This window comes from Pogonomyrmex barbatus, unplaced genomic scaffold (assembly GCF_055798465.1).
Source record: "Pogonomyrmex barbatus isolate J1 unplaced genomic scaffold, ASM5579846v1 scaffold3, whole genome shotgun sequence".
NCBI lineage: Eukaryota > Metazoa > Arthropoda > Insecta > Hymenoptera > Formicidae > Pogonomyrmex > Pogonomyrmex barbatus.
In genome coordinates, this window is record NW_028297127.1 from 10,698,743 (window position 1) to 10,722,615 (window position 23,873).

Sequence of the window (23,873 nt, forward strand, 5' to 3'; positions counted from 1 at the left end):
GATAAAGAGCAAGTATTAACTCTGGCCTCCAACTCGATCCGATTTACAGTATCCTCAGTAAATAGTGTTTGAATTGCATATCGAATTATTTCAAGAAATTTATCCGAACAAATCGCCGAAGAAAGACACCGCGATCCAGGGATGCTGCGAACCGCGTTTTTTGATAGATGGGCAGCGGCGGTCTCTCGCCGTCCCACGAAAGAGGATTGTCAAGAACGTCGAAATAGCAAATTAGGAAATTCCAAGAGAATCCATCTCTTTTTTTCTCATTCCCACGATTTGTCCTTACCTTTAATCTTCTTTTGTCATATAATGTTTTTTAGAATTAGATTATAATAAACGCCATATAAATATTTGATACATATATTGTCATAATCTAATTTAAATTTAATTTTAATAATAAGTAAAAAAATATTTTTAATTATTTTTAATACATCATTTTTTTATATGTTAAATCAAACACGATGATTTCATATATTCCTTGTCAGGATTATCGGTCAGGATTAAGGATTAACAAGGCAATAAATATAGATTAATGTGGTGATGATATTAGGGAATGAATGTAATGAGAAAAGACAACTTGGAGAGACAGCTTTATTGTTGCAACGACTAACAATATATCACTAGTACAACAGTAGCGCTGATTCAACCATGAAGATTGCGAGTCACTTATAATCTCAACCATGGCGTGACAGGATCGATTAATCATCCGTGCTCTCATTAAAACGTCCAAAAGAAAAGCTTAACATTCAAATGCAATACGATGGTGAGGATTTTTGGAAAAAAAGAAAATAGAATCCTCAAAATATAATTACAATTCTACCAATCGTAAGATGCATTCTCATTGTGATGTCTTTTGTTCCTCGTTACTGCTCTTTGTCCCTTGCTTTTTTTCCTTTTCTTCATCTTCCTGCTCCAAATATTTGTCCCATTTCTCTAAACGCGCTTCAATTTCCGCATCAGTCTCTGTAATTCTGAAGAGTACATTTCGATATATTGACAACTACATTTTAAATCTCAAATGAATGTATAAATGAATAAATTATGTATAAATTGCAATTAATATCTGCAATCATTATATAATATTTATGCTGATTGACTCAATAGGTTTTATCAGTAATGAATAATTTGAATATAACAAGACATTCAATTTCTATTCAATTAAACAGATGTTAAGCGAAATATGTTTCGATAACAATACATATAGTACCATAATAAATTATATTTTTTATAATTCTGTTTTTTGTTATAAGAGTGACGTATAAAATATGATACAGGAATGGTTGCACAAGCCTGATTCAGATACCTGCATCAGCAACTACCGGTAGTATTGGCCCTCAAGCCGGTACGGTAGGAATCAGCAATGGAGTAACTTACTTGTACTTGGTCTTGCCGTCCCAGATCTCTGCCGAGATCTTCCTCTGACTGAACCAACGGCCGTTTAGAAGCTGCACGCAAGCTTGCGCCTCAGCCGGTTCTCGGAATGTAACTTGCGCTACTCCTTCGGGATGTCTCTGAAGAGAAAAACAAATACAGGATGATCCATAGACGTGCGAACCAAATATCACATTCCAAATTGTTCGATTGTACTGAATCAACAATTCTATTGTCTCAACAAATTGAATTGTTTTGTTAGATATAATATATTAATGTTAGAAAATACTTTAAAAAATATTTAAAATAACTTAATAAAAATTCATTATTTTATAAATTCTATACTATATTGTTACATAAATAATTTTATACTACAAAAATTTAATTAAAATTTACTGTATTAATTTACTGTAATTAAAATTGTTTAATTTCCTGTTGCTGAATAATCTAGACTGATAGATAGATCTACAGTCCAATTGATTTATAAGTATTTTCATATCCGCGATATTTTTTTTATATATTTTATACAGATTTCTTTGTAGGTTGCATTTAGTTATATACAATCCAATATTTAATAAAGCAAAATTTATACACAAACAAATTTATAAACAAATTAATCTGTTTTATTTCTAATATCAATAATTTAAATTATATACTTTGTTTCGTCTCATTTACAAAAAATCGCAATAATTAGTTTAAAATTTCGTAAAATGAATATCCTTTGATCCCTTCTAAAAAAACCATATTTTATTTTACAAGCTCGACAGCAAAAGGCTATGATTCACCGAAAACACATTGGCGGTAACACGTGCTCCAAGGGTGAGAAAAAATGAGATGCCTATGGTAAATTAGGTAGCAGAACATGAAATGTCACGCCTAGCTTTTAGAGTAAATCTTATTTCTCATTTAACATCCAAGAGAAAAAAGAGATGTAATAAAATTAGAGATTATATTGAGTTTCGTAGATTTCTTTTTTGCTTTATAAAAATTGATCAGAACAGAGTCAATTACAGAAAATTTGCATTCATATAATCTTTTAACATATGTTTTATATCAATTCACATTTAATTGTGTAAAAATTGTGACATTTTATTTAATAAAATAAAATCTATATATAAGTCTATATATATCTAATATAACTAATAATTAGTTATTTTATTATTTTATTTCTAATATCAATAATCTGACGAAAAAATCCGTCGCTAATGCGACGCAGCTTCTAAACTCATTCTTCTTTTCTTACAAAGGAAAGGAAAGGAACTTCGCAGAACTTATATAATATTTTTTAGTATTATATAAAATACGAATAAAGATTGTTGAAATAATATATAAATATTACTAAAGAAAATATTATAACAAGGAACTAAAATATAGATACAAAGTATGAGGATAATAAACATAAACACTTAAACAAAGAAGAAAAAGAAATAGAAATCAGTAAAAAAAAGGGGAAATACACGTCGTCACGATGGAATGCGCTTTGACATTGAATAGTTTCACGGCTGAGGCGTAAAGACTGGGAGTGTCTTGCCTCTCGTCAATTTATGGGGGTTAGGGGCAACCCTCTTCGAAGGCGTTTCTTTACTCGTCTATTCCGTGAAATTCAGCTGCTAAAAATACGGTGCTTAGAGGGGAGCCGATCACTTTGAACTCGAAAGAGTGACGACAATCTTAAATAAAAAATTATCTACAATTCATTTGCAATACATGATTTCCCGATAGCCATAGTAAAGTATCATAAGAAATTTTTAATAATCGATATACAAATACTAATAGTATTTATAAAATAGAACTGGGGAATAAAGAAGATAAAAAAACTCACGTCATAGATAACAACTTTTCTGACATCACCGCATTTCAGGCACTCGGATCTGATATCCTGCTGGTATTCCAAGAGCAGCTGGACCTCTTTGTCGAAATCCTCCGGTGTAAAAAGATTCTTTATGACGACGACCCTTTCGCATTTCAGCGGTTCGCCCCGCATGCGCTCCGGTCGCCAATCGAACAATCTGCAAACAAATGAATGAAGGCATAGAAATGATGAGACACAAGCATCGCGTTTAGATTCATCGTAAATGTTGCCTTTGATTGCAAGTCTATGTGCACATAATCTTATCGATAAATAATTTCTAAACTATTAAGAATTTATTTTTAAACTAATTATTTTTATTGACAAAGATATCAGTGAACTGATAGAACTTCTACATCTCTCTTCTACATTCTCCACGCGATGCAGTATCGACTCACTGCTATCGTTGGAGGAAGTGACATTTCTCGAAGATCAAAGATGCCGACAAACGTCGCTGATACAGCACAAATTGCCGGCACAGTACCGAATAATCGATGATCGAGAACAACTCGTCAAAGCTGTGTGTAAGAATAATCGCGATGATCGATAGATCGTGGCTCACGATTCTTCTTCTCAGAATTGCTCGAGAAAATGATGTCGATGGGGAACGTTTATACTGCCAACGTAGATTCGCAACGAGTGTCGAAAGAGCGTGCTGCTGCAAAGACTACTTCCGGCCGATAAACGTGGGCCCGCGCGTTCACCAATAACTGGTTTTCACAAAGTTCAGGGCGTTGACCCTGCGCACGCGACCTACGCCGGATAACGAGATGCTGCTAACGATGAAGACGACAGAAATGCGTCACGATTGAGCAATACAAATATGAAATATGATGAAGCGAAGATATCGGAGAGAAATCAATTTCAAAGATAAATCACGTAGAAAGAAGCGATATATCATAAAACAATATCATAAAACAATGTATTCAAAATCCCAACATCATGTTATCATTATAATCATTTTTAGATTTTATTAGGTTTATTATTATTTTAATTTATTTCAAATCTGCACGAGATCATCGTAAATATGTGTGTGTGTGTGTGTGTGTGTGTGTGTGTGTGTGTGTGTGTGTGTGTGTGTGTGTTAAATAATATGTGTGTATAATAACTGCATCTCTTCTTTAATCACGCAAGAGATATTCGATATCGCTTTCGTCACTCGTGTGAAAGAGTTATTATACAATGAAACGCGCGCGCGTTTCATTGTATAATTACAAAGTCAATGTCATTCAATGCAATCATACGCTTCGATTAACGGGTTAAGTCGCCGCAATTCTCCCTGGAAGTGCGCAGTGCCCGTATAATTTTGGGCTGGCCTGTATGCAGCCTGGCGGACTAAATGCGGGTAATCGCGACGTGCGCAGCTGCCTTTGCCGGAACCGCCAACGCCAAGCAGTCTGGCGGCTGCGAACGCGGAGCCGATGGCAGTGCAATTATAAGGAATCTTTACACACACCGCAACACGTGTTACGAGACACGCATCGCGGAGATACACCGAGGGGTTTTTTTTTCTTAATTATACGGTATCATAAAATCACGCGAACAACGCGCTTCGTGATTCGAAGGCATCTCCTCTCGCGCTGTCTTAAATCGAGCTCCTTGCGACACGCGTTGCATCGCGGTGCGTAGAAACCTTAATAAGATGCACACGCGGATGCACCGTGGATGAAACGTATCTTGATCCTCGGGGTATATACACCGTCTCGCATGGACGCGAACGAAAAGAGAGATGAATGGACCGGAGAAACCGAGGAGAAACGCGATCATCTCGATTTTGCAATGCGAATCACCGGGCACGGTTATGGAGCGTCTTGAGAGGAAGTGACATCACGCTTTAAGTCAATGCGTTATGGGACAAGCGAATTTTCAGGGATAAATATCTATTTGACACAAATACATACAGCTCTATATATATATATATATATATATATATATATTCGAATGTTAATTAATTTACCTGTTTTAACGCACGCATAAAGAGATTTAGTCATGAAATTTATACAAACTTACTTTTCTTGCATTTTTTTCTGTCGGTCCTTGTCCTTTTTTTTCCGCTTCGGTTTCAACGCGGGGTCATATGCGCCCTTCATCTGAAACTTTGCTCTCTGAACCGACAACGTTTTTCCCCGGATTTGCGAGCCGTCTAAAATTTTCAGCGCCAGATCCACAGACTCAACCTACAAAAACAAATATTAAATAACTGAGAATAAGTTGCGGTATAATTAAATATTATCCGAGATTCAACGAGTAGAAACGTCGTGTTATTCGGAAAATTTTTGTGCATCTTGTACCAAAAGTAATTAACGCAGGACACAAAAGAGGCGGCGTTAATAGGCTGCAGTTCCTAGTTATTGTGTCAAAGTAATGGAGTATTGTTACCTGACAATGTGTTCGTGATAAAGTTGATGATAAGTCCTTAGCAATATTCACGATCAATTTAAATACGTTTCATTAGCCGGCTACGCCCATAACAATCACTGATTTTACGCCGAAAAAACAAATTTCAACTTACATGTAAAAGGTTTGGCCATGGATTATATGAAGTGGGCGTGCTCTCTATTCAGTAGCCATTTAATTAAGTCGATCGGACCTTTTACGCAACTTGATTTTTCGAACGAATTTAGTTTGCATAATTCAAATTTTTTTCAATTATTACGAAAATATCAACTCGCAAACAAGTGGTTCACGTAAAATATTTAACGCTCTTTCGTTTTCTTCGGGAATTGTTTGAAGATACTTTTAAAAACTTTCGCCAAGTTTTATTATGTGGAAAAGAAAAATATTGGATCTAACTTTAGCAGTCATCTAACTTTAGCAAAAGAAATAGAAAAATTGTGCTTTTAAAGATCAGAAGATTAGAGATTAGAAAGCTGAAATTAAACATGATTTCTAAATTTAAGCCGACAGGGCTTATATCGCCAAAACTAAGTTATATTTCTTGATGGCTTCAAAGAAATTTCAGGGGCTCTTGTATATGGACAAGTCGTAAAAACCTAAATAATTTATCGTTTACCTATATCTGAGTGCTACACATATTTAAGTATATACGTATAAACGATCGACTATATCCGCAAACATTCTAAGAATTATTTTCAGCCGTTACGCCATCGTTCGTGTTTTAAGCATTAGATATGTCAAAAAGCGTATAATATATGTATCAGAAATAGCGAAATCGTTCCAGCGGCCAATGGTGTCACGCTTATTTACAAAACCCGTAAAACATGAGCGGCTTAGCGCCATTTTAACCGTGACTTCATACCATTCATAGACAGACCTATAAATAGAACAGGAAGTACGTATTTGCCATCTGTCTCTGTTCTTCGAGGAAAGGTATAATAAAGGCAAATAAGAGTATTTTTTTTATACATAATGGAAATTTCCGGGGAAGAGAAAGGCTTGACGAGATAAAATTCTGCCGTTCCTGAATTGGTGGATGAACACGTCGGGACATCCTGCATAATGCAACGGCTGGTCCTTGTTTTATATGCGTTTGGCGTGATAATACGCGATGAAGCAACACGTGACTAGAATGGCGACTGTCTAAAATATGCACACGGAGCGATGTCGTGACGACGGATGACGTAAGGATCTCCCAGACAAGTCTCCCTTGTAACGATGACCTAAAAAATAGGTTCCCTGCTATGCTCGATATCTCGAGGAGATCAAGACACCGAGAGGAGAATATTCTGGGAAGTATTCAAAGGCGTTCATAATGATTTACCGTCGACCCACTTAGGCGAAATTCTTAGATTCGAAACGATCCCCGCTGCCTCCTACCCTCCTGCCCTACTCCAAACCGCTGAAAATAAGGAATAATTCGAAATAAAGAATAATTCCTCGTGAAATTACTACAGATCGAAAATTTACGGCTGTTTCGTATAGCCGTATGATCTTCGTTAAGAGAGTTACGCAAGGAAAAACATAACGGCTACGAATTTTGATGCTTGTTATTCATCACTCATGTAAGAATTTTAGATTCAAGGATATCCGACACGAGAAACAAGAGTCGCGTAAACACACCTTAAGAACCTGCAGACATAAAGGGCCTCGCCGTTCCTTTCATGCATCATCCTGTTCCATTCATGCAACACCCACGCGCCAGACAGCTTCAAGGCTCCATTCTTTTTCTTTTAACACGTCTCGCTTTCGCGTAGCCCTTAACTGGTGAGACGCGAACGGAAAGCGACGTGCCTGTTGACGTCATCATCTCCGCACGGGACTTGCAAAAGTGATTTCAACCAGGAGATCCCCTTTACTCGATACCTATCGCGTGATCTGTCCCACGTCACGAGATCACCATTATTTCTCACCGCAGCTGTTGCCGTTAAATTCTGATACACGCCAAGGTATTTACGCAACGTCAGGGAAGTGGTATCACGCAATTCGTAATAATTATTTTCCCGTATTAAGGTCAGTTTCTCGGAAAGGCCTGATTTAAATAAGAATTCCGCTAAGCAAGATTAAGGAGAAAGCACAGTTACCCGTGCGTCGAGCAGATAACGCGAAATGAAATGGTAATCTGCACGGTCGACACGGTAGACATAGATCATCGTTGTTGTTCGCGCGTAAACGCCCAGCGGTGATTAAAATGCCGGTTTCATGGATACGATTTCAGCCTTTCCAGACCCGTGACTCGGCCGTGATAGTTACCAATGGGATTTTTCGACTTATTGTCAGACCCCTCGGCCCACCCAGATGCAGGCTCCCGCGCGGTCATCTCGCAACACGGCCACACGTTAGATCACTGCAATTACAGCATACCCTCTCGCATCCAGTTCATGTTAAATTACACGCGTCCTCCTCCAGTCCTCGGCGTAACACACGTAACGCACGTCGCGGTCATCAGCGGCGCAGTCACACGTCTTGGAAGAGATATTCTCGGACAAGGATATTCAAATTCATCGTGATCTTTCCACTTGTTAACATTTACAAGCGGCGTATATAAATGTCATAGTTAAAGTGTGCGTCCATTAAGGATTTTCGCATTTTATGACTGTCCGTCTACGTGCTAATTAGTTCTCTAGTTTCCCTTCAGTATAGTTACAGTTACAACGTACTAAGAATACATAAATTAGACAATTACGTGACTGCTTGCGAAGGTGCTTCCCGATAAGATAAGCTTCTTCGAATGCAAACAACGCGGTGTGATTTCTTCAATGACTAATGCCCGCGATTAATTTTACCGCGTTATACGTGGTAACATATCGAAAAATTCAAAAAATTTATAAAACAATTAAACGAACAATATCAAACTGCATTATCTCGGTAAAAAACAGTAAAAAACACTTTGTATTTGTGTTAAAATCGGTCTTTGTTAAAATTTTTGTGTTAAATAACCTACATATTTATATGTAAATTTAACACATGTCTACTATGTTAACTCACCTTAACAAATATAAAATGTAAAATTATTAAAATGATTTGAGAAATGTGTTAAAATAACACAAAAAAAATATTGATTTTACTCTGTAACAGGAGTGGGGATGACTTGTTATTATTCTTTGTGTAGTTTCGGCACAGTCTTGAATTTTGATGTCTCGACATGTTATTTTATCATAAAAATTATGTTAATTGTAACACACAATTAATTTCAAATTAAGATCAAGAGTACATTTCTTTTTTGTTGAAATATTAACATAGTGTCGGTGTTATTATTTTTAACATATCCATATTATGTTAAATTAACACAAAATTTTGAGTGGACCGTTTGGGACATGCGATTTATATTAAATTCAACACATTTTTTTCCAACAGTGTACGAGATGCTGAATGCAAAACGATATATTTGTACAAGATAGCATCTAATATATCCATTTATCTACGTGTAATGTTGATTAATGATAGACGACAAGATTTCGAGGCGCCATGGATCATCATTATTGCGAAATGTCGTGTTTCTAGCATGCTTCGGAATGAATACTGACGTTCCCTCTAAACAACTATAGTTAGCCGACGTCTATTATCATTACTGTATTGGCGCCCGGCCAAATTTCTCGCCGAGATGCATTAAATACTATGGCCGCGCGCGTGACGTGACAATTCATTAAAACATTCAAGAGCAGAGTTAGAAAAAATATTTTCCTTCCGGAAACCTTTTACCTAATCGATTGTATAAATAATAAGGAAGAGGCGTCTTCATCGATCATCTCCGTCGCTTACAGCACCTGGCACCGTTAACGACACTTTAGTACACTTCATAGTCCTGCATATTTCGCATTTCAATAACCGCAAGTTCCATAAGTAAAGAGACAGGTTGAAGTGCAAGGCTAAGGAACGCGCTGAAGAAGATTCGAGACTCACGCTCCAGAGGAGAAAGAAGCTGGTGACGACAGAAGATCATTTCAAATTTCGTTTTGAGACTAAAACTAGAAACTAAAAAAAAAAAAAATCTTCCGGTGCACAGCCATATCTCACAGTCTTCATAACTCATCCTGTTATTTTTAGATGCACGAAGGAACGAAGGCTGAATGATAAGATGTGCTGAACGTGTTGATGTCGCGTTGATTTAAAGACAGCGCAAATGAACGAGAACGTGGTATATGGAACGCTGACTTAACCGAAGGATCATACTGAATTATCATCAAAATGATTACAGTTGGCGCTACGCCTACGCCACTGACATTAAAGATCGCGGTTGTCCCACTAATTTGCATCGCATGAAATTCCCGGGGATGAGTCAGCCAATTACACTTGATGATCGCGCATGTAAGTTTCATTACACTGTGGCCGATTTACAGTTACAGTCTAACAACCGAACGTAACATCGCAAGAAGACGCGCGCGCGACGAATTTTTATGGTCTCATTTGCCTCACGAAATCACGACGCCAATCGGGGAGGTCCTTAAGCGTTATAACGAGAATTTGTCATCGTGTGAAACTTTCTGACGGAGAGAATTTAAATCGGCACATTAGACGGCAGACAGGAAGAAAATGTAATTTAAAATCGATAAAACGTCCCTCATTTGATATGCGACGTTCATTATAAAATAATTTTCTACTCTTGCTAGATAATATATCGCTGTATCTTGCAGCTTTGCAACTATCTCGAGTGGTTACCAGCTAGCACCAGCCGGCTTCCCTTGAGAAGCATATTTCGGGATACGTTTCACTTTGCAGATAAACGCTACGGGAAGCTGCAGGATGTCTCTCGAACTAAGAGTAGAGACTTTTGATCGACAGATTGTGCTGAAATTAGAACAGAATAATTTTCTGTTCTAACAACATAATGGATATACTACAGGCTAATAAAGAGTTCGTTTGATTCTTATCAAAATACCATACGGATTAATTCTGATTAACGAGTCGTTCATTTAATAACCATTTCCTTTGACTTACGAGACGGGCGATGCATGCCTGCATGTCGCTTCGTTTTCATTGTTTCCAATCGAAATTACCACGACGGCCACGACGGTAAAACCGTTTCCATATTAGGCGCAGCGTATTTCCTAAGAGACGACACTACACGTCGTCGGCGCATATACGCGCGGCACATTTTGCAAAACCGGTTTCCGGAATTCCATAAGAGATCTGAAGTGCGCACGAGCGCACGCGGGAGCGCTCGTAAAAATCGTCATTTTGTTTCCCGCCGTATTTGCGCCGCGCCGCGGGTGAGCTCGGCTCGGCGGTACAATTAGGAACTGTTAACGTTTCGATATTTAACTAACGACAAACGTCGCGGAGATTACGATTTCACAAATTGCAAATTCGCGCCGGCGAAGTTGCGTTTCTCCGCGACAAAAAAAAAAAAAAAAAAAAAAACATGAATGGATATAAACATCGCAGACACCGAGACGTCTGCTTTCGTCTTTCCTCCGCCTTTCAACGCGGCTAAACGGCTGAATGAAATGTTATTTAACTCTTTCTCAGAAAAATAAACGAAAGCTGATCTTCCCTCGCAATTTTATTCCTCAAGGCATATCGAGTATCCCACTCTTGCAGCAATTTTGATGATATATGATGCATCTGATCATCTCGTTCGTTCGAAAGCGTTCGATCGCTTCCTTTTGCGGCAAATGCACGTAAGAGAAGAAATCTTCTTACTTGTAAATCTAGTCGAGAGAGCCTCACTGAGACCGAGTTTCAGACACTTTGATTGCAGTGGCAAATGACAATTTACTGGCTTTCCTTTTCACACAATATGACGCCGCATCATGATTAAAGTACATTTTGAAACTCAATGTACTTTAATGTCTCACAAGTGTCATACAATACAAAATCATTTTAACTTAATTTCACTTTTCTAACTGCTCTTGTGGCCTTGAGAGAAATTTAGAGATGCACGTAACGTATGTCGGAGCGGTACGTGTTCTTTCCCCAATATGGAAACTTGATCTAGAATAAAATTACCGCTGTCTCTTCATTTATATTGTCAAGTCTTGAAATATTAAGAGTAAAATTTATTAAGGAAAAAATAAAATACGTTTTGCCTAACTTAAATAATTGTCTCAGATTGTAAAGAATTTATGCTGGATAAAAGATTAATTTGTAAGCTTACCAGCGTAAAAACTTGAAAAAATTTACATACTGATAAGATTATTCATGCGTGAAAAAAATGACTTAACACTTCTAAATGGCTGACTTGACATAACATTATATTACGTAACCGTATGGCGACGGTAATTCTGAAGCCATAAACATGACCACTGCATCTACATCTCCATAATGCCTGATGCAATATCTAGAATTACTTGAATCTGTCAATCGTACCGTTGTGATTTCAGGCATGCAGTCATCAGCCCACCCCAAATTGCAATTCCACGAATTGCAGCATTCCCGGTGTACCTTTCAAAGCATCAGGAATGCGCAAATGAATCGCCATCATAGTAGTTTAAATGTAACAGTCCTCCCTGTCGTCACTCACAAAAACATGGTCTGCATCTACATGATGGAAAAAGTTAAATAAAATTCGTGCTTTGATGTCACGAGCGTACAAAGTATTCTTTAATTCCAACATTACACGCAGTATTACAGTATTTCAGTATCGTATATTACTCAAACGCGACCGAGCCTACATTTAATAATTTTATCGACGTCATCTATTATAAATTATAAGAAAGCATGTCTCTTTATAATGATCGCCATGTGCATAAAAAATATGCAAAAATAACTATTTCTCGTACGAAATAGGGAGAAAAATGTATATTTATTTAAATTATGCAACCGCGATAGTGACTGAGGGCGTCGTACGAAGTGCATAATAGTTATCACGAAATGCAGTCGGTGCATTTTTCAGAGATAAAGTGGAGCACACACGTTTCTGACACACGCAACGCGATAGTCAGATTTTCAGTACGAGCTTCATATTTTTTCCCGAGTGTACCGTATTCAACATATATTTTTCGCGCTAATAAATCTTTCCAATATGATAAGCCGGTATAAGAATAATTAAGTTTAAGATTTGTGAAATCCAATTCGACGATGGCAAATTGTGCTTTTAGCCTCGCGATATCTTTGATTGATTTGCTGACATTTCCTGCTATTCTTGTTACTACATTCTAATCAACTCCATTTGAACCTTAACTCTCCAAAAGATACTATCAGACAGATAGACGTTAATACGCCCAATTGGCAGCTTGCCATTAAACGGAAACGCTCGTCTGGTAGATCTCGTCTCGATGATATTTTAGAAGTGGGTATACGCCCAATTTGAGGTCGTCACACTTTCGTGTACTCTTATATATATGTACTTATATATATTGTATGTATAAGAGTACATGAAAGTGTGACGGTATACTTACACACACACACACACACACACACACACACACACACACACACACACACACACACACACACACACACACACACACACACACACACACACACACACACACACACACACACACACACACACACACACACTGCACCGTTAATTATATTATACATAAAAATCAAATTTATAAACGGCGTAATTACGTTCTCTTACTACTCAATTAATTACAAATTATGAGTAATCACTGAACTGTCATCCAGACATAATTCAATGATTAAGTGGAAATATTAAGAAGCGATAGACAAAAATAGCAAAAGTTATTGCCGAATAATTCTTCCATATAACTCGATTAATTTTACGTTAATTCCAAGTAATGGTTGTCATAAATAACGGACGAGTCTTTGCGTACACTGTGTGCTCTTTGCTTTATATTCTCTCTTATATGACTCTGCACCAAAAAAATAATATATAAATAATATATAAAAATAATATAATAATTCGTCGGTTCCATAGTTCTATTATTTACAAAATTTTCATCATTGATAAAGTGCTCCCGGCATCAAGTGATTCTGAAACCTTCTCTTACTGTTGCAAAGTTAATGCTTATGCATTCTAACTCCGTTTTACGATAGTGATATTGAGTGCAGAGTGTTGGCACTTCAACGTTGTTGACGCGCAGTTTCTCAAACATTTCGCGAGTTGTCGACGCGACTACGTTGCGTTTGTTCAACAATTTCTGGATCGTTAACGCGCAATTATCGTACGCTCTATGCGTATCTAAGTTCCTATATCCTTGAATCTTAAAACATTTAGCGAACATTATGCAAAACGTGAACAGAAATCATTAAATTGTACGCCATGTAAGATTCCGCTATTTCAAAATCGCCTTACAAATCAAGGCAAACGTCAGATAATGAAGGAATGCAGACCTAAAATGATACTGGTCTAATTATGACATTTTCGCAAAGTATAAACGATGGAAAGTCTGGCGTACGAAGGAATGCGGCAAAAATGCAGTTGTTACATACAGTTGCCTGAAAATGAAATATATTTCACGAGAAATCTTTTTGCGAGAATGCCAATCCTACAGGCGAGTAATAAAATAAGCAGAATATACGCGAAAGCGCGAGTAATCCGCAGCTATCTCCGTGAATAATATGAACCGCGTACGAAACGTACTCGCGTTCAGGCAAAATGGAGGTAAGCCAGACGGATTCTCTGTATGACGGATTCGTAGCTCCTTGGAATCGGGAAAACGATCGCGGTGGCGTCTGGCGATAGGGGAGGCGCGAGAGAATTCCGCTCGTAAACTCGGAGCGCGCGAAGGTACGCGCCGAGCGGAATGGAAGCGGCGGCTTCAGTCGGCCGCGAACCTCCGCCGAAGAACGGTCCCCATTGTCGGGATCAACAGACGGTCCGGGGTATACCCTGTTGACCGCGACCGAGAGACACCTTCGATCTTCGAAGAAAGAGGAACCGATCCTTTTCCTCCGCGCGACCTCCGCAAATCTGCGGAAACGACCGATCACCAATGTGCGAAATCGGAAGCGGGGCGAGGTTCAAAGAACGAGAATGAGGACGATTCTGTATCGCGGCTTCTCCTTCGAGTATCTCGACGAATAAACGACGTGTAAAGTAGACATGTGGAAGTGCTGGGTCCTGTTTCTGTGTGTCGCAGGTAATTAATTTAAAGTGTGCAAAGTGATTTAAACAGATTACCTGGACGATCCCCCGACGAGAGGGACGGTCCGGAGTATGGGTGAGTAGGTAAACATCCCGAGAGATTAATCTCGGAGAAATGGGTAATAAGAAAAATGATCATGCACTTATGAGACGTGAATAATTGTCGTTAAATATTTGCGAAATGAATTATCGCGCAAAAAATGTATACGCAGGCAGAGTGCGCTCGAGAGTAATTTACGATGAATAGCGGTATGTCCGGGAATCGATTGCATTGAAACAACAAAATTACGCTAATAAATGCTCATTTAACGGGAGAGGATTGGTGCCTCCCTCCTACGATTATAATTCCCACTACTATAACTATACAATTTAGTATTATTATATAATTAACCCGTATTTAACCCCACGGTTAATCCATCGATGCTCAATGTAATTTTGCTTATTACCGAAATGTGGGCAACATCAACTGAAAACAATCTGTTGTACTGAAATTAACTTAATATCTATTATAATTTCGCAAAAAATTTAATTTTAATTAACTCGTTCACTACTTATTAATTAATATAAATTGCTCGGAAACTGGAACAATGCTTTGCAAACTTGTAATTAAAATTTGAATTATGTTTAATATGATGTAAACGTAATTGTGAGTAATTGTAAGTGTGTGTTTTTCGATGCAGAGACACCATTGAGTTGTCTATTAACAGTTGCACGCTTTGCTAATTGGCAGTCTAATGACAGCTCCAATATAGATCAGCAGTTACGAAGACACAAAGTATTATTGTTATCGGCATTAAAAATTTACACGCTAATATCATCAATAATGTAATGATTTTCAATTTTTGGTCTGTTATAAATAAATATGAAATTACAAATATGACGGCTATATAAAAAACTAACAGTAGCTAATCTGTGTTACATAGAATTAATCTGACATTATATTCTTAAAACAGATTTCCTATTTTCAGAAAAATTTTCAGAAATACATTACTCCGACCTGACCTTATTTGATTCACATTTTTGTCGAGAAAGTTGACTTTAATGTTCTAATAAAGTTTAGTATAAGTAAAAAAATCTTAAAAGAAATGTGAATTGCACTTCACATCAAACATACTCGAAATTTCTGCATGTAAGATTAAACGACTTGCTGGTGAAATGTTGCGCAGACAGTTTCGGGACGCGCATATTTTACCGTACGTGTTCCGATGGAAATCGCGAATACATTAACGATCGAAACACGTGTCCTCGTCCGATAGACATGTATTTTCTGAACAGATGTAGCGATCTATTTTCGCGAGATTGAATCTAGGCGGAAACGATACCGTAGAATCGAATCGTGTCGTTCGAGAATAGCTTCGATCGCAACAATCGTAAAATGCTTACAGTTGTATAAACTCAAAAAACGCAAAATTGGAAACAACACATAGTATGTAGCTCGCTATACTAAGAAATTCCACATCACTAGTCGTATAATTTGATAGAACTTTATTAATAAAAATAATATAATTACTCAACAGTTGATTATACTTGAATAATCATAGTCGTTGCATGTCAAGCATAATTTATATCCAACCATACCTGATATCAACTTTTTCTTCGTAGTGAATAAAAATTAATTGTTAATAAAGGTTAATTGACCAATTATCATTAATATCAGATCATTCGCGAAAGTGGTGATAAATTCTGGAAATATGAGAAGAATGTCCACCCAAGCACCCGAGGTTTAGCCTTGTGCCATAAACGTTGTATGAATGAAAGTGCAAGTTGTGGGTAGACATACACCATAAATATAATTCCCTGTCGCGACTATTGATATCAGTCGATTAGAGCTTGAAAATATCGGATAACTCGCGAGACCTTTCTTCGAAGGTTATAACATGATCATGTAACACTATCGATAATGGGTATTATAACGAGAGTTATCAACTCCGACTACAATTTTAACGTAACTTCACTTTAGCTAGAGTCAGCGTACATTAAATGTTTATGCAAGTTTATCAAGTATGACTCATGATATTTGCAATTCTTAAATATATGAATATTTACATGTTAGATATAGCTATCAATAATAAAAAAAAAAATTATATCTATTTCATATATTTTTTTGTACTCTGCATTTTCTAAATGAAGATATTAATAATTTAGAAATATTCAATAATTCTAAGAAAAATAATAATTCTAAGAAAAATGATGATCTCTACAATCGCATATTTATGCATTCATAAATAAAAAAATAATTTTATGTCTTTTACTTCTCGCGGTTAAATATTTATGGGAAATAAACCGCCGCTATTTCCACCGATATTTTCTGCCGCTAACGCAAAGGTTATTTCGATATCATTATCAACAGTTTGCGCACCTGTGATAAGAAGACGCATATGTTACATTAAGAAGGTACATATGTGCGAATTGACAAAAAAATGTATTATTTCTGACATTCACAAATGTAACGTAAAAAAACGTTCTACCAACTTGTAATAAAGTTATATAAAGACTCCATTTTAAAATAAATTTTTATATAAAATGTATATCAAATAAAGATATCAAAATATAAAAAAAAAAAATCTCATTTTAATATTTGTATCAAGTTGTCGTTATATCACTTTGCGAAAAAACTAGAAAACTAGAATGAATTTTTGCATTAGAGATTTAAATGAGACCTCTCTCGGAAACCTGAATTTCCTGCCGAAATGAAATATGCAACATACGCGCTAGCCATCTCGTTTGTTATGTCTCGCATTTTAAAGCAAGTCGTATATCGCGGTGCCCCAAAGCTGCAACAAACTTTAGCATAGTTGGCAAATCCAAGTGCAATTGGACGCAATAGAAAGCGCAGAAAACTCCGGCACACTCCGGGACATTTTGTAAATTTATATAATAACTTTACAATGTTTTTAAACGAGGAAATTATTAATATCGTAATTACTTTAATTATTTGTATTTACGCGAATGAGGCTTTCCGCCATACGATTACAGAACTCGGGTTCAAATTGGTGCATGCGCAACACTACTTTCCGTTCGATGACTAACTCGATCGCACTAAAATCGATCGCACTATAATTAAGAGGCGTGGAATTGTAGACAGTGCTACTGGTTTTTATTGTTCGTAGAAACCAGTTCTCGCAGAGTTCTGACGTGTGTAAATATACGTTTAAACGCTTCGAAGCAAGCTTTCAGTGCAATCGCTATTGTTTTAATGCGCGCTCCAGGCATTAAGTAACCGATTTCTAGTACTGTATACCCATTTAAATTCGCGGCCTACATTCTTGCACATATGTAACTTAAAGTCAAAATTCCGCAAGCAGCAATTACATATACTTGCACTTGAAATAATAGAAATCTAAACTGTTTTTCGAATATAACAGCGTTTGTAATCATTCGCGCTTTTTTTTTGCTATTAATTTAAGTGATAAAACGAAAGGCATAAAATGGCAATTAAACAAAACAAAAAAATATTAACTCGTTCAATCTTGAATGAAAAGCATTTTTACGTACGTTGTTTTCTTCTGAATGTTTCGTAATCTTTCGTGTACGCTTTCTCTTCTTTTTTATTCATTACAAGATAATTAAAAAAAAAAAAGAACAACAACAACAGTAAAAAAAAAATGGTTAAAGTTGCTTTCCAATTCATTAACCTCGCGTCATTTATTATCGAGGTCAAAACTGATACCGTGATACGTTACGTTATTCCGATTTAAGTAGATCCACGAAGGCCTAATATCACCTTTTCACTTACTTCAATTTGTTTATCGTCGTCGATTTACCAGAAATTGCCATGGGCAATTGGATACGTGCTTCAATAAAAGCGCACGATTCTTTCACACGTAATTGTCGTGCGAACGAGAATGTATTTTCCATATTGGAGGCCTGCGGGCGGAAAGGTTAAATCTCTGGTATTTATTAATAGTCATACGATACTGGTTGTGTATCATAAATGGAATTTATAGTGACATGTGCGCTGTGGAGGTTGATCTACGCGACGATGACTCACGATAGATCTTCGAGTAATTAATTGAACAAGAATGTCAAACAATTATTGCCAACGTATCGCTGCCGCCGCGCTGCTTACACATGTACTTTCGTAATAGCGTAACATTAATATGAGATGATAAACGTTGGCACACACCGGGAAATCCTTCCGCTATGATCTTTCAGAGAATCTTTCATCAAGTTACAAATTACGAATTTTTCTCGAATCGTTAAATCTTCTTGAGAATTTATATTTATTTCTCAGCTCGAAAATTGCAAAATCCCATTACAATTTCTTGAACCATTTGTATTTTGCAATCTCCGTTAACTGACACTTTAATCTGACATCTCAATTACAGATAACAGTACCTATTGTATGCGCACATCGGTATCGCGTATCGTTATCATAAAAAAAATTGTTCCATTTATGCCGGTCTGTTTCATTCAACGGACCTGTCACGCCCTAAAAATTTCAATCAATCAGATCGTCAAATCTTCTGCATGCAGATGCAAAATTGTAACAAAGATTCGCTTTCCTTTCACGATAATAAGACATCGGTGCTCGTTTCCATTGTTTTTTTGTGCGATAAGTCTACAGAAATGTATATTTGAGATGAATACAAAGATGAGTACAAAGATAAAACCGTGATTTATAAATTTATCTCGATAGATTACAGAAGTCGGACGATGAACGGGCGTGCCATTGAAATAGGGCACTTATATTTCAATGACAAATTTGAGAATGTGATAATGTAGCGGATCTGTTGCCAAGATAGAGAATCAAGTAATCTATTTCATGAGACAATGCTCAATAATATATCTCAGCTATGCAACAGCGTGGCGCCTAGTCACGCGTGAATCACAGACGCCATTACATAATATTTAAATTCCGTTCAAGGCCACAGAACGAAAATGTATTCACTTGGAACGAAACGCATCAATTATGTGTTATAAATTATTACAAGTAATTATACAAGAAATATGCGTTTCAAAATATCGGCGATTTACCGGAATATGAAATTCCTATCAAAATAAAACTTTAGTTACCAAAGAATTCTAAAGGAGGAACGGACCTTTGTGAAGTTTGCACTCCATTTTCAATATAATTTACAAAGCTCTAACTCTCTTCAAAGAGTTCTAAGTTGTCTGACTACGTAAAAAAAAAAAAATGTTGCAATTTCATGAGAAAAAATAAAAATCAGAAATATAATAAGCGTCAACTTCATATTTTTATTATACAATAATTAATTAATAATACAATTCTTTTTCATGATCTAATCAGGGTTATGTTGAATGAAAAAGATCAGAATTATCTGAGATTTATATTTCTAAGATTTGTAATTTTTTTTTTTTTTTTAGGTTTATCCTCGGCTGTTTCGGAGTCGTCAAGTCGTTTCGACATTAGTCCTTTGGCTAATCGCTCTACAACATTGCGACAGCATGAACCCGTGAGAAGATTCGCATGTCCCGTGGGATTCTTTCGGCTGAAACGATTCTGTTATTATCTGAGCGCCGGCACAGCACCATGGAGGGACGCGTATTTTCACTGCAAGGATAGAAATGCCACTTTGGCAATATTAGACAGAAACGGAAAGGACAAAATGTTGAGGAAATACTTGATGGGCGAACAGTTCAGTGAGTATCAATTATTTTCACTTCATTTGATTACACTGTCAGACAATTCTGCTTGAATTGATGAATTTTGATAGCGAAATTGGAGCGATGGATCGGCGGAATTTTCAATTGGCAACAGATGGCCTGGGAATGGGGTGTAACAGGTGAAAAGATGGTTTTCCAGAGTTTTGGAAAAATGGAGCCCGGAAGGTCCAAGAAGTATGCATGGCACTGTATTATAATGGATCCCGCGTTAAAATATAAATGGAGTGCGAGAAGTTGCGTGGAACGGAAGCATTATATATGCGAAGTGCCTGCAGGTCGTTTAGGTGAGAGGTGCATTCGAAACATCCAGTAGAAAAAGCTTTCGTATATAAATTTACTGATATAAATGCAACTGAATTCACTCATGATATTTTTCTCCTTTCCAGCCAGAAGACGCAAAAAGTCGGATCCCTTCGCGCCACAAAATCAAATATTAAAATCTAGAAAGAAGGGCAAGAAGTATTTAGACGGACAGAGAAAACGAGATGGAAGAAAGAAGAATCGAACAAATTTGAGAAGAAATTGGACGAACCAAGGAGAGAATCAACAATGGGCCCATGGTGTCAAATTGGGATCGCGGCCACCTTCTAAGTACCAATACTATTATATTAAATTACATTTAACATAAAATTTATGTTTAAAAATTTTTTTTAATATTTTTAAGACTACAAATGTATAGTAGTTATAAAGATATTTAATAATTTTTCCAAATAATTTTTGACAGTATCAATATGCAACCTAGAGAGCGCACACGACATCGCTCGAACAGAACCCATCCACAATCAACCGGATCGAAGGTTGCACAAGTAATGCCTCAAGAGCGAGAATATGGTGCTTTTCTGGCCAACGGACACAATAGTCATCAATCCCGGAACTTAGCGGATATGAATGACGTTTTTTCGCAGTTCCACAATAAGATTAATGATTTTGCGCGCGAAGAGGTTTTGTTAAAGTCGTAAAAAATTCATTGTATCGATAATTAGTTATAATTGCAGCCTCTATTTATTATAGTTCTGTTACACAATGTATACAGCTGAGGGAAAAAACTACTTAAAAGAGAAATTTTTACAACACTACTATTCAACTGCCATCGCGATTTTTTTATTATAATATTATAATATTATTGACGGCTGCAATTATAAAAATAAATTTGTCAAGATTACGAATTATTATTACGATCAAAATTAATCGAAGTAAATTCTTTAAGGTTCCTCTAAATATTTCGAATAGAAAATATAATCATCTATTAATTAATAATCCTATTATTATAGTCATCGCATTCGATACAATATCTAAATAATCTCTGTGTACTTATAAATATTCTCTATATCATTATAGAAATTCATCGTCTCTCTATAACTATCTTTTTCTAGTTCAATGATTATATCTTGCTAAGCAATGTCTTGCACAATATTATTTAATTATAACATGTGAGTAATCTATGAAATGGAGTAATTTACGAATCAATAATCTCACATTGCCGATGCATGTCATCACTTCGCGCAGCAATTCTCGATTAAAAAATATAAAAAGAACAATTTTGCTGAAGTATCAAATTTAATCAGATATAAAGCTAAAAATAATTTTGTTGAGCCATCAAAGTATTTATGCAGAACATTTAATTAGTAAATAAAATATCAAAAAGATTTATATTATTATGATGCTTAAATATTTTAGACAATTTTATTTCGATTCAACAAAATTATTTCAGATCTGTCTGGCTAAATTTTTACATACTTCAATAAAACTGGTCTTTCTAAGCAATTACAAATATCATTCAATAATTAATTTCAATAATTAATTAAACTGTATTAGCGATACTTATTCACGATATGCTAATTTTTTGTAATTTTTATAAATGAATTGCAATCACGTACACATACATACACACGTACAGATAGTGACTCAAAAAGCAAAATGAAACTCTTAAAGTATCTTTATTTTTTGATCCACTCTTGTGTTCGTTATATTTTTTCATTGCTTCGTCTGTAAATATATCAATATAAGACCATCAATATACTCTGTATTTAACGATGTACAATAAAATACTGATGTATGAAGTTTTACAGTACGATCAATATTGCAAGATCAAGAGTAGGTCAAGGATGCACTATATTAATAAGATATATACAAATTAAATTGTAAAACATACATTCCTACCTTGATGTAGGTGCAGAGGGCATCCCCCTTTGGTTCCCCATTGCCATCTTTGTATAGCTTAATCTTATCCTTTCCCCTTTCATCTCTCGCTATGAGACCACACTTGTTAAAAAGTTGTGTGAGCTCCTCTATAGTAATATCCAAAGGTAGTCCGGATACATAAATAGCGGTATTATGTGCCTCATCAACCTCAAACCAGGTTGGTGGTTCCTGAGCTTTCCGTTTAGCCTCTGCTCTCTTCTGCTCTTTTTCCTCTTTGCTTTTCTGAGTAGGTAGAAGTTCTTTCGATTCTGGCGATTTTGACTGTGGTATGCTGTTATCCGTAAAACCATAACTCATTTGATACTTGGCCATAAAATCCTCATCAACTTTTGGAAACCAGGCATTCTTTTCTTTGTCCCAGAAGTATACGCTGCCATCATTTGGATCAGTATACGTATGGGTATCATTTTCAAAACCAAAAGCACCAGCTTCAGACCCAGAATCTTTCTTTTCTATTCCGTCAGAGCTGTCCTTATTTTTGGGGCTCTGATTATCATCTTCCTTTGTTATCCATTTATTATTCTCTTGATCAAATCTGTACGTAATGTTCGTTGCCTTATCAGTATATATATACGTTTGCCCATCAAATTCATAGTTTTTCATAGGATCATCTTGTTTCTCCGCTTCCTTTGTGTTTTCTGTGACTGACGGAGCGTCAGCCATCCTTAATAGCTCATCAAATCAGCCCTTTAATGACCGACCTTGAATACAAAGAAGAAAAATTTAAACATATATTGACAGTATCATAACTATGATAGTAAGCACAATATAAACATCAACAAAAAATACAAATTTAGAAATTGCACGCATGCCTTTATAAAATATAATATTTCTCTCTTTCGCGGGCATTTTGATATAGCTCGTTATTTAATTTTCAGTTCAATAAATCAGCCACAACGTATGATTCAAAATACGAAATAGAAATTTGGAAAAATTAGGTTATAAACGTGACAGGAACTGAGAATGGAAGAATTCTCGCGTACCTACCAATATTCCTCGCACCAGCGAGTTCCACAATGATCGTTGCACCAATTAACAGGTAATACGCGAAATTACAATAATCAACACTGACAATAATTACAATCTTATCAGGCAATTGATAGAAAACCAGCCTACGTGACCGACGCGCGATACGCTTCAGACGCGACTGCAGCAGGTGTCACGTGACACTAGCGCTGCCTATACATCGAACGTGGTATTAACGTGTAAAAATTTGGCGAACTTGATGACCGTTTCAAGCAGTTGCAGACATCTACTTAAGGTCACTTGTCTCAAAAATATTATTGAAATAATGTTTCCGCGTTATTATTGCAAATAAAATGTATGCGATAATTATCAATTTTTTTATACTGCATGTTGTTCATAAATATAATTCACGAAAAAAAAAAAAAATAAATAAATAAGGAACTTTCGTGACTACGAAAG

General features: G+C 36.3%; 2 protein-coding genes and 1 long non-coding RNA gene across 7 annotated transcripts; 2 read left to right on the forward strand and 1 right to left on the reverse strand.

Annotated features, from left to right (window-relative positions):
- Positions 1–580: 580 nt before the first annotated feature.
- Positions 581–23,613, reverse strand: barc (RRM1_TatSF1_like and RRM2_TatSF1_like domain-containing protein barc). Of its 4 annotated transcripts, none has more exons than XM_011642455.3 (6): positions 23,432–23,612; positions 22,407–23,149; positions 5,234–5,400; positions 3,197–3,383; positions 1,378–1,514; positions 581–974 (listed from the first exon to the last, which is right to left on the reverse strand). In XM_011642455.3, exons 2-6 carry the CDS (start codon positions 23,109–23,111, stop codon positions 842–844), a joined length of 1,329 nt encoding a protein of 442 aa, XP_011640757.2. In that variant the 5' UTR covers positions 23,112–23,149; positions 23,432–23,612; the 3' UTR covers positions 581–841. The 4 variants fall into 4 exon arrangements, with proteins under 4 accessions (XP_011640757.2, XP_011640756.2, XP_088934949.1 ...); XM_011642454.3 differs by having other exon boundaries at positions 23,436–23,611; XM_089078823.1 differs by lacking the exon at positions 23,432–23,612 and adding an exon at positions 23,261–23,410.
- Positions 8,040–11,216, forward strand: LOC148936068 (uncharacterized). The gene is made up of 2 exons (XR_016139728.1): positions 8,040–8,488; positions 8,978–11,216. It is a non-coding gene; the product is annotated as an uncharacterized LOC148936068 (long non-coding RNA).
- On the forward strand, positions 14,276–22,306 carry LOC105429466 (uncharacterized). 2 transcript variants are annotated; one of them, XM_011642453.3, is made up of 5 exons: positions 14,276–14,613; positions 19,947–20,222; positions 20,297–20,530; positions 20,633–20,837; positions 20,971–22,306. In XM_011642453.3, the coding sequence occupies exons 1-5, from the start codon at positions 14,577–14,579 to the stop codon at positions 21,203–21,205; spliced, it is 987 nt and encodes a 328-aa protein (XP_011640755.2). In that variant the 5' UTR covers positions 14,276–14,576; the 3' UTR covers positions 21,206–22,306. The 2 variants fall into 2 exon arrangements, with proteins under 2 accessions (XP_011640755.2, XP_088934950.1); XM_089078824.1 differs by having other exon boundaries at positions 20,989–22,306.
- Positions 23,614–23,873: the final 260 nt, after the last annotated feature.